The sequence below is a fragment of the Andrographis paniculata genome, unplaced genomic scaffold, assembly GCF_009805555.1.
Source record: "Andrographis paniculata isolate CXL003 unplaced genomic scaffold, ASM980555v1 Contig59END, whole genome shotgun sequence".
In the NCBI taxonomy this organism is placed as follows: Eukaryota; Viridiplantae; Streptophyta; class Magnoliopsida; order Lamiales; family Acanthaceae; genus Andrographis; species Andrographis paniculata.
In genome coordinates, this window is record NW_026137594.1 from 3748173 (window position 1) to 3759290 (window position 11118).

Consider the following 11118-nt stretch of genomic DNA (forward strand, 5'->3'; position numbering starts at 1 on the left):
ACAAACACACCCTTAGATAATCAATTCTTCTAAAAAACTTCCACAACCTGTCAAGATTCCAAAATTTAGGGGAAGAACATCATCATGATATTTCATTTATCATCTACTAAAAATAAAAAATCTACATTATGAAGGCGTTAAATAAAAGTAGTAATAAAATTGTAAATCTGCATATTGAAACAACTAAAGGCGGTTAGGGGAGGGGATGAGAGAATCTCTACTCCCCTTACCTCCACTAACTAAGATAACCCATTTAGAGGATTAGAGCTTTCGAAAATTAAATAAAGTAAAACCTAGTAAAATATTTGAATGTAGTGTATTTTTAAAAAAAAATAAAAATGACCATATATATAATTTTTGGCAGTTAGGAAGTTGATTAGTTGGAACTGTCCTAACTCCATGCTTTCTCACTTTGTTAGTCTCAATGGCTAGAACACATATCTTCCTCAGCTACCTTGATTGGCCTGATTTGACTTAGGATATTAGCACAACTCAAGCGGTGCTATTATGTTGGTCGGTATCTGAATAGCTTGACCATTGGGAGATCAATACTTAGATTGGGTGGCTTTAGGATCTCGCTGGTCAGAGGTGGGCACCTGGCCGTTGGCTTGAGCACAAGCGGAAAAAACATTACTTGCCACAATTGAGCGTATCCTCGCAAGTCGTTCATACTAAGTTAATTTTTTAACTAGAACATTGCTTAAAAAAACTAAAAACATCAATAATCTCCACAAACAGACTTTGGATTAACCAAGGGGAAAAAAGATCAACAAAGTACCATAAATTAGATATTGCTATAGTTTTTATATAAAAATTCAAGTAATACATCATTTTATCAAACGGTAAAGATATTATTATTTGAAGTTATAAATAGATTATATGCGTGAAGACAATTTTAAAAAATTGACAACTGTACACGTGAAATTACAAATATTTTCTTATTTTGCTATATTTTTGTTTAAATAACCCTCACTCATCCATATTTGATGAAGCCATGGTTCCACAAGATTTTTTGATTTAAAAATATTCAATCGAACTAAATACGAAGGAACTATAACATAACATCAAACTATAAACATAGCTCTTTACCAAGTGCGTTGTACACAGTTTAACATTACTTCATGTACATGTCATTAGTTAAATATATTTCTTCATGGCTTAGCCAAAATACTTTAGCATAACTCTCGGTGTGATTGGTTACCGGTTAAATTACTGAATTAAAAATTAGATTATGAATAATTTATTTAATTAATATTTTATTTATAGTGTAATATATATAAACTTAAATTTTTTTAAAATATATATTTAATTATTTTAATAAAATATATAAAGTATGAATATATTTTAGTAAAAAATAAAATTTTATATAATATATATAAATATTTATTTATGATTAACATAAATTAATTTACAAATAAATAAAGAGTTTTAAACGTATTTAAATATATTTATTTATCTCATTATGATTTTGACAAAGTCAACATATTTATTTATTTACGCAAATACCACTACTTTTATCTTTTTATTATATTTTATCTTCATTCACTTTAATTTGTAATTAAAATTTTAAAAATACAGTTAACCACTTTTTTTTTTATTTTTTTTAATAAAATATATTTTTTTTAATTTTTATTTATTCTTTTGAAATTTGGGTATTATAATGGATGGAGGATTAATATTGTCTCACATAATTTGTTCATATTTTCTATTTTTGTCAGTCTCATAATTTATTTTTTTTAAAAAAAAAAAATTGATTATACACTTTAATCATATTTTAAAATTTAAAATTTAAGTTTTTTTTAATCTTAATTAAACTATTTATTTATATTAATCTTAATCTATAATTATTTTTACTAATACACTTCTTAATTACATATTAATTATACTTTATTTTGTATCTACAGTAATGCGTTTATCTTATATAGGAGGGAGGATTAATATTTATAAAAAGAAATTAAAAACAGATCCTTTATTTTCTATATTAAAATACTATTTTAAACCTTCATTTTCATCATTATCTAATAATTTTTATACTTAATAGCCAGAGTCTCCAATTGGAAAACATATATGTAGTAGAGTAGTATTTTAAAATTTGAAAATTGATTAGCAATGGGCGGTATTGAATTAGTCTGAAATAGGGATTTAAAATGAAGGTCCCAAACTCCCATAAATCCAGCAAGAAAGCAGCAGCTGAACCTTCAAAAAGCAAAATGTTACTCCAATGGCGGATTCCGAGAAAAAGAAAAGAAAGGAGAAAAAGCACATCAAATGCAAATTCTCTACTGACAAATCTTTTATTACAACTGGATCCCACCTCCTCTTCTTCGTCCCCTTCCTTCTTGTAAAATCTAATCTTTGCCAATAATCAAATCAATCCATTCCTTGCTGCTGCTGCTGCTGCTGCTGATAAATAACCAGTTTTGGTTTTCCCTCCACGTCCATTCCCTCTCTTCTTTTCACGCAAAAAATGCACAATTTCTCTCTCCTCCCTAGCCTCCTTTAATGAATTTACACACACTCTCATACTCATACATACACCCTTCTCTCTCTCTACAATCACTTTTGTTCGACCTCGAGAACATCTCATGTCCCTCGTCCCTTTTTATAAAAACATCCTCATGTTTATCGAGCTTTCGACAATGGGTTTGAGCTTTAGTTTGCTCTGTTGTTGTTTTCTCGTTTTTCTTAGTTGATTGAATCTGTGAACCAAAAATTCTTGTAGCAAAAAATCATTGTTCTGCATTTTGATTGAACTTTACAGTCTGCGCCTGTGTTGATTTTGTTTTCTCGATTTCGATTTTGATCAAGGCAGCAATAACTCTTCATTTATCGAATTTCTTGATTTTCAACGAGAATAAAGAGAAGAATCTGTGGATGAGAGTTGAAGCATTTGTTTAGGTAATTTGAATTCTAGGGTTTGGGTGAAATGGGGCTGGGTCCTGAGGCCATCAATGGCGGTTCGATTGACAATTGCAGTTCAAAATCAAGGGTGAGAAGAAGAATCCTGAATGATGACGACGACGATGATGTAGAAGATGAGAGTAGGTGTTGGATTAGGTTCAGATTTTTTGGTGGTTGCTTGTCCACAAGGGCAAAAGTCGATAGCTCTGTTAGTGGTTGCAGCTCACAATCTGGTTCTGGTAAATTCCATACATACACAAACCTGTTCATATATATATATATATTGTTGAATGATTTCTGCTGCTTTTGGTGTTAATTTAAGGATATGTTAAAGTTGAATTCGTGATCAGCCCTTTCCTGTTATTTGCTCAATTAGGACAATGTGCTAGAATTTGTGAATCGAATATTGTCTGTTCGATAGATTTTCAAAGGGAATTCATACATGATCTTAAGAAGCATCTAGCAACTTTGTCGGATCTTCCATTTCCGAAATTTCGATAACATGATTCTGTATGTTCATTGGCCTAAGCTTCGCCTTGGATGCATTTATCGTGAATGGAAAGAAAGTTTTTAAGTTTTGATTGTCCAAATCGAACATTGTGATCGTGATCCTAATCGTTATATATATATATATATATGTAATGTTTCGATTATTACATTGCGGGCGAATACAATGTTGCATACTTTGCGCTTTACCTCGTATCCCTGTGTAATAATTCGATGTTTTTTGCGGAAACTGAAGAACTTTTTGAATGACTCTTTGCAAGGCAATCTGTTTATATCACCAACAGCTGAAAGTAAATCTACAACTGAAACTAGCCGGGATCATCCAATTGCTCTGGCGACATCATCTTCAGCGTCAAAGAATTCAGACAGCATTCCGGCAACACTTGAAATAGGCGAGGAATTGAAAATAGCTTCCCAGCTACGAAAGTTCACGTACAACGAGCTGAAAATGGCGACGAGGAATTTTAAGCCGGATAACCTACTCGGAGAGGGCGGGTTCGGCTGTGTTTTCAAAGGTTGGGTCAACGAGCGCGGTAGCACTCCGGTGAAAGCCGGGATGGGAATTCCCGTTGCCGTCAAAACTCTCAATCACAACAGTCTTCAGGGACACAAAGAGTGGCTCGTATGCTATCGATCTTTTCTGTTTAAACGATTCGCTTTCTTGTTCTCGATGTATAATTAATTATCTGTCGATCTTATTGCAGGCTGAAGTGAATTATCTCGGTGCTCTCATCCATCCCCATCTCGTTAAACTGATCGGCTATTGCATCGAGGATGATCAGCGTCTGCTCGTCTACGAATTCATGCCTCGCGGCAGCTTGGAGAATCACTTGTTCAAGAGTAAGTCGATCAATTCTTGAAGTTGTCTCGACGGTTTTCGATTTTGAATAAATCTTTTCTGTGTTAGGATCTCTGCCTCTTCCGTGGTCGATAAGAATGAAAATTGCGATGAGCGCGGCAAAGGGGCTCGCGTTTCTCCATGAAGAAGCAGAACGGCCGGTTATATACCGAGATTTTAAATCATCAAACATCCTATTAGATGTGGTAAGAATCCGAGAAAACGGTATTGTATTATGTCCTTGTATCTTAGTTCTCGGAAAAGTTTCTTACATGTCATCGTCGCCTAGAATTACAACGCGAAACTATCTGATTTTGGGCTCGCCAAGGATGGCCCCCAGGGAGACAAGACACACGTGTCGACGCGCGTTATGGGGACATACGGATATGCCGCGCCGGAATATGTAATGACAGGTACGAATCCTTCGAACGCCCGCTGTCCTACATTCGACTACTTTTGAATCGATTGATTCTTTATTACCAACGCTACATGCGCGCCAGGGCATTTGACGGCGAAGAGCGACGTCTACAGTTTCGGAGTCGTTCTGCTCGAGCTGCTAACGGGACGAAGATCGATGGACAAGACCCGGCCTATCAGCGAGCAGAACTTGGTCGAATGGGCGAGACCGTATGTGAGCGAGAGGCGACGGTTCTACAGACTGATTGATCCCCGACTTGAGGGACACTTTTCAATTAAAGGCGCGCAACAGGCTGTTCATCTGGCGGCTCGTTGCCTCGCCCGCGATGCCAAAATCCGGCCGGCCATGAGCGAAGTCGTCGCCGCGCTAGAGCCGCTGTCGAAGCTCAAGGACATGGCGTCGTCTTCCTCGTACTTCCAGGCCATGAATGCTGCCCGTGCCCGAAATGGCGGCAGATTGCAGCATGGCCGGAGCCCGTCCATGCCGAACCGATATCAGGGCTCGCCGTATCACAATATTCAGCCGTTTTGGTCGCCGGCGCCGAGCAAACCATAGCCGAACTGAAAGGTTGTTTGTTTGTCTATCTCAGTTCCTCTTCTTCCATATTCTTGTTTGAATAATTTTTGTCCTGTGTAACTTTTGGTTACATTGAGTTGAATTTGTACAACGTTGACGATTCTCGACTTCTAAGTTTGAGTATGTCCTCTTATCTATGGGATTGAATACAGTTTATCATTTTTCGGAAAAATTAATGTTCAAGATCCAAGAACCACAATGTCAACGCCACAAAATGTCAACCAATTCTCAAAAGTTCAGTTGTTATATATAACCATCGAACTCCATTCCCTAATCTCTGCAAGTTTCTGCTTCCATGGAGAATTATTTCCTCTTCATGATCCTGACATTCAGTTTTGTCACAATCGCAAGATCAAGTCATCCTGTAAGCCATTTTCAGACACACCCTTAAAGCATGTTCGAACCTTGTTTAATAAATATTTTTGTCTGTTCCAGGGCTGGCCGGAGAAGAGACTTCCGGGGGCATGGCTGAACCACGGCGGCGACATCTACAATCACAGATATGCCGAAGGCGAATCCAAGATTAGTCCTTTGACATCTCCAAGTCTGCATCTCGAGTGGGAATTTGAGCTGGCGTCGTGTATTTTCCAAGCTGGAACGGACACATATACGCTGTAAGAGCGTCGAACGGATCCCTTGTCTGGAAACAGAGCCTTCAGGAGTTGACAGGGCTTAACCTGACTGTCCCTATCCCAAATGTCACAGCGACCATGTCCAGAGCTACCCCGACGGTGGCTGGCGACAAACTGATCGTCACTGTATACGGACCAGCGTACGTCGTCGCTTTGAAACTCGAGACAGGGGAGCTTCTTTGGATGCAGCAACTTGACAAGCACCCCGCGGCTGCCATTACAATGTCAGGAACTTATTACAAAGGGTATGTAAGATTTCCAGGTTGCAAGAACATTGTCCGTCTATCTTTTATGTGCTGATTAGTACCGTATTGACTATCGCGATATGCCTTAAATCTAATTTGTTACTTCTTTGATATTTTACCGGGGTCAAGGGGGCCCCTTGCCTGGGTCCAGGGGCACGAAGTGGCCCCTGGTCCAACGGGACAGATAATTGGACTTTGGAATTCATATTAGGCTGAGTGTGTTTATATTCTTTTAATTTATTTGAATAGACTTAGAAATATGCAATTTAGGCCGTCCTCAATAAATCTGTTCTTCGTTTCTTCAGCTTCTGTCCGTGGACACGTCACCAACACATTGTTGGCGAATCACTGTGTTTTTTTTACGTTTCTGTTAATCTTAATCCGTTGCAACTGACTACGAGGCCTTTTCTTGCAGGGGATTCTTTGTCGGGACATCGTTGTTCCAGAAGAGCTTCCGCATCGAAAACTGCTGCACATTCCGAGGAAGCTTCGTCCGATTAGATGCCAAGACAGGGGCGATTACCTGGCAGACATTCATGGTCCCGGAGAACGACGGGCAACAGGGAGGATACGCCGGAGGAGCTGTCTTGGGACGCAGCCCGTCCATCGACACATGCCGGAATCATATATACATCGCGACAGGGATACTCGACTCCGCACCGCAACCCGTCCAAGACTGCCAGAATGCGCAGAACAATCAGACGTTTCCGTCCCATCCCGACAACTGCACCGACCCCGACGACCACACCAACTCCATTCTCGCCCTCGACATCGCCTCTGGCGAAATCAGGTGGTACCGGCAGCTCGGAGGGTACAACGTCTGGCTCCACGCCTGCACAAACTCCCCCCCGGCGTGCCCCTCCCGCCCAACTCCGTACGCTGAGTTTGGCGAGGTGCCGATGATTTTTAGCAGGCATGTAAATGGAGTCGAGCACGACGTCGTCGCTGCTGTTCAGAAAAGTGGATTCGTCTGGACGCTGGACCGGGACAACGGCGACATCGTTTGGTTCACGGTTACCCAATTTCTTCATCGAATAATTAATGATACGTATCTCTTCAAGCTTCAATCGCCATTGTCAAGTTTTAAAATTGCAGGAAGCAGGGCCCTGAAGTTTCAGTGGAGGAGGAATTTGGGGAGCAGCAACGGACAAGAGAAGGGTTTACACAAACATCGTCAATGGGAACGATCTGAACTTCACATTGTCGCCATCGGGCAACGTCACAAGAGGAGGAGGCTGGGTGGCAATGGACGCAACGACGGGGAGGATAATATGGTCGACGGCGGTTCCACACAGCGCTACGTCGAATCCTGTAATGGTGGCCAACGGTGTTCTCTTCGCTGGCTCGACGTATCGAACGGGGCCTGTATACGCGATCGACGCCGAGAACGAGGAAATACTTTGGTCGTACGAGACGGGGGCGTCTGTTTATGGTGGCTTCTCTGTGAGCAAAGGTTGTGTCTACGTCGGAAGTGGCTACGGCGTGAGCTTAGGAGCTTCGAATCCGTTGTTCACTGCCAGAACTTCGAAGTTTTCCTTCTGTGTCTGATCAAAACCTGGATGAGATTACAACAGCAATCTGGGAATGTAATAAAAAAAACACTCTTCCATTCGAAATAAATCAATAAGTTTCGACGAAAAACCGGTAAGATACATGAAGAAACATAGCCGGTTCGCAATGCCTCCGTAACAGTAAAGAGTAAACATCAAATGAAATTATAGAGCACAGCAAACGAGCGCGAAGATTTAAATTAGTCGGGGGAGTCTTTAACTATGACTATACACACATGACATGACGAAAAAACACGCGAGCAAATGTAACGGTGACTTATCATTGTGTCCGCTTCCATAGACTGTAAGATTCTTTACCGCTTCCATCCCGGCTGAGCAGCCTTGTCTGAAAATGCAACGAAGATACGAGAAAACCGTTAAAAAAGATAAAACTATATATCTTTATTTCGAAAAACAAATGAATTGCGCTCACCGTCTCGAGAGGACATCAAAGACTTATTAGTTTTGCTACCTCCCTTTCCATTAGCTTGGAGGTGTTTCTGTACTCTTGGCGACGACGAGCTCAATTTCCCATTGGTCGAGGCCGGCAGAGAATGGCGACGTGTAAATCCGAATTCAGCTCCATCTTCAGCGAGCTTAGGCGATCCTAAGGCGCGCAGCTTCGCCTTGGCGGACTCAGTCGCTGCCATGTAGCTCGGCAGGCTTGGGGAGTTTTGCGAGATATTTTCCGGGCATTCTTGTTTCGTCATAAGCGACCTCCTCTTTCGAACTTTTCCAATCTCTTTTCCGCTCTTCTCTTCTTTGCAGATCGACTCGTCGTACACGATAGGAGGACCATCCAATTTCACACCATTCTCGATGGAATGAGTACCCGTAGTCGTATGATTATCGCTAGTTGCATCAACCGGTTCATCCACCGTCGTATTTGAAGGAGCTTCGACCAGATCTCCTTCATCGGCTACGACATCCGAATCAGCCACAGTTTCAGAAGCAATCGCCGTGACCTGTCCGGGTACGTCAGTAGTTGCGATTTCCACACTCAAAACCAGTGGCTGCTTCTCGGATTCCGTCTCTGTTTTCTCGGCAGACTCGTTCGCCGAAGCCGTGATCTTTCTCAAGTTACGTTTAACCCTCTCGAGTTCGTTCTGCGGCTGCTCTTGTACGGACTCCGGTTGACTACTTGCAGGAGCTTTCCTCGGTGTACTTTTGGGCTTTTCCGTTTCGGTCGCGCCGTTTTCCACGTTCGTCGCAGGTGGAACTTTCCGGAAAGTCCTTCTCGATTTTCCGGCTACAGTTTCGGTGGCGGCCTCGGCGTTGCTCTGCTTCCTGTTACCCTTTGCCTTTGTTCGTTTCAACGACGTCGGTGGCTCCCAAAAGTGAGATCCCGACCATCGCTCGAGCCAGTTCCAAGCTGAATTTGGTTCGGTTGGATCATACTGAAGGCTGAGGGGCGTAGCGATCGGCATATTCACAAGAAACTAAACAACAAGCGACGTACGTCAAAAATTATGAAAATGTTTCGATACAATGAGCTGAAGAATCCGGCAATGATCCAAACCTTTCGGACAAAGATGTTTTTTTCCGGCTTACGCGATCGGGAAAATGAGTACACCCCAACATTCACCTGTTCAGCAAAATCTCAGCAAGATTAAATCTTTATGCAGCATTTTACGATAAATATTTTAGATCTTAACCTTTTGTCCGCGGGCCAACGCCTGAAGCTTCACGATCGCCTGCATACACCGCAAAGTGGAGGCCGCCTGTCGTCGAACGAGATGCCCCCGAATAAGAGCCTGCAGCCTTATGATACCCTTGAGCGCCCGGAATGCGCGGCGTGCCTGTCGTTCATGTTTTAGAGCATCGTCATTACAATAACATTCGAATTCGAGACGAGTGCAATTTACAGTGTAATGGAATGTGGTACCAAGTATCCCCGGAAAGCTGCTTGCGCCACCGTGGCAGCTTGTTCTTGCCTCCTCGCCTCGGCGTCGCTGACCGGAGCAGACATATTATTGCTCGGCGAAACGACAGTTTGATCGCCGGGAGATAAAGATAACGATAAAGCAGTAGCATCACTTATCAGGGCTGATGATCCCTTCTCGATTTCCAAATTTTCGACGCCCCTTTCGGGATCTGATATCACCGGAGCGTTTCCAGATTGATCCGGCGCCGCCGCCGGAGTTTTTGAAGCACTCTTTTCGACAAATGCAACAATGGTAAGATTGTTACACAACCTTAACTTGCAAAAATGCAACTAAACTAAAAGATCCCCAAATCAAACAGCAGAAGAACAACTAATTAAGGGTAATCTTGAATTCTCAAATGATTCTAAATTCATTCAGCAAATGTAATCTGAGATTTCTTACTTTGGATAAACTGGATTTGGAATGCTTCTTTCCGAAGAGTATGGTCTTGATCCATTTCCCAGGCGACTTCCCCATTGTCGTCCACCTCTACACACTGTAGAAACTCAATTGAAGCTCTGCAAACAAAATTCGAAGAACAGAATGTGTAATCAAGAAATAGCAGAGAACGATAATGATCCAGAAAATTGAAATCACAAGCACAGCTATGATTTAAGAACAGGAACAGAAAATGTGATCCAGAGAAATCTAAGCAGGAACCAAATCTTACAGAAGGTTTGAAAAGGGGAAAAAAATATTTAATAAAAAAGCATCCAGAAATTTCAGCAAGATCTGCAATCCGATCCAAAACCTAAGAAAAAATAATCTCTGCAATGTGATTCAGATCTACCACTCTATACCTGGAAAGGAAAAGGAGGAGATAGAGGATTGCAGGCTGCTGCGTTTTCAAACCAAAATTTATTGCAAACCCTAGAAAATTGAAACTGAAATTGAAATGAGAATTTAAGAAAAAGGAAAAGAGGTGTCCAGGTTATAAATGATGGAGATTTCAATTTTGAAGTGAAATTGTTGATAGAGATGGAGGATAGAAGAAGAATCATGATTTACCCAGAAAATTAAAGCACACACAGACAGACCCCCATACCTAATGATGGATTAGTTCAATGGCAGCACAAAATGGCCCCCCCCTCCTCAGCACAGTCACTTCCTCTGTCCTCTGCTTGTGGTTTCTCTCTCTTGGAAGCACAGATATGCAGAGACGGTGATAGATACAGCTGGGTGTATCTATACCTATACAGGCTGGGGTTGGGTGAGAGTGGGTGGTAGTCACTGGTTATTACTACAGTCACTTCCGGTAAAAAGGGCGATTCTTGGGAAGAAATTGGTAAAATTCATATGGGAAAGAATCCAAACTCATTTCTGAAAAAAAAATAAATAAATACAATCACTGGAGAATTATTAACAGGGTTTCTTTACTTTCTTAATCATGGTTAGAGAAATGATTAGATTAAAAAGATGATTTTTTTAAAAATAAATAAATAAATTGACATGGCAGTCCATGTAATAAATTTAGTAGTATCATTAATGGATACAGGACCACAGATGCCTTCTTGTTTTTTTATTTA

The 11118-nt window shown here is 41.0% G+C and overlaps 3 protein-coding genes across 3 annotated transcripts; 2 read left to right on the plus strand and 1 right to left on the minus strand.

The window, feature by feature from the left end:
* Positions 1–2225: 2225 nt before the first annotated feature.
* On the plus strand, positions 2226–5354 carry LOC127257916 (serine/threonine-protein kinase PBL34-like). Its single transcript, XM_051284493.1, has 6 exons — positions 2226–3140; positions 3669–4030; positions 4113–4248; positions 4316–4452; positions 4536–4659; positions 4747–5354. Exons 1-6 carry the CDS (start codon positions 2927–2929, stop codon positions 5217–5219), a joined length of 1446 nt encoding a protein of 481 aa, XP_051140450.1. The 5' UTR covers positions 2226–2926; the 3' UTR covers positions 5220–5354.
* Positions 5355–5446: 92 nt separating this feature from the next.
* On the plus strand, positions 5447–7736 carry LOC127258077 (uncharacterized). The gene is made up of 3 exons (XM_051284717.1): positions 5447–5604; positions 5676–6117; positions 6533–7736. The coding sequence occupies exons 2-3, from the start codon at positions 5951–5953 to the stop codon at positions 7734–7736; spliced, it is 1371 nt and encodes a 456-aa protein (XP_051140674.1). The 5' UTR covers positions 5447–5604; positions 5676–5950.
* Positions 7703–10824, minus strand: LOC127257915 (protein IQ-DOMAIN 31-like). The gene is made up of 7 exons (XM_051284492.1): positions 10638–10824; positions 9995–10110; positions 9553–9822; positions 9323–9466; positions 9187–9252; positions 8101–9106; positions 7703–8013 (listed from the first exon to the last, which is right to left on the minus strand). The coding sequence occupies exons 2-7, from the start codon at positions 10067–10069 to the stop codon at positions 7982–7984; spliced, it is 1593 nt and encodes a 530-aa protein (XP_051140449.1). The 5' UTR covers positions 10070–10110; positions 10638–10824; the 3' UTR covers positions 7703–7981.
* Positions 10825–11118: the final 294 nt, after the last annotated feature.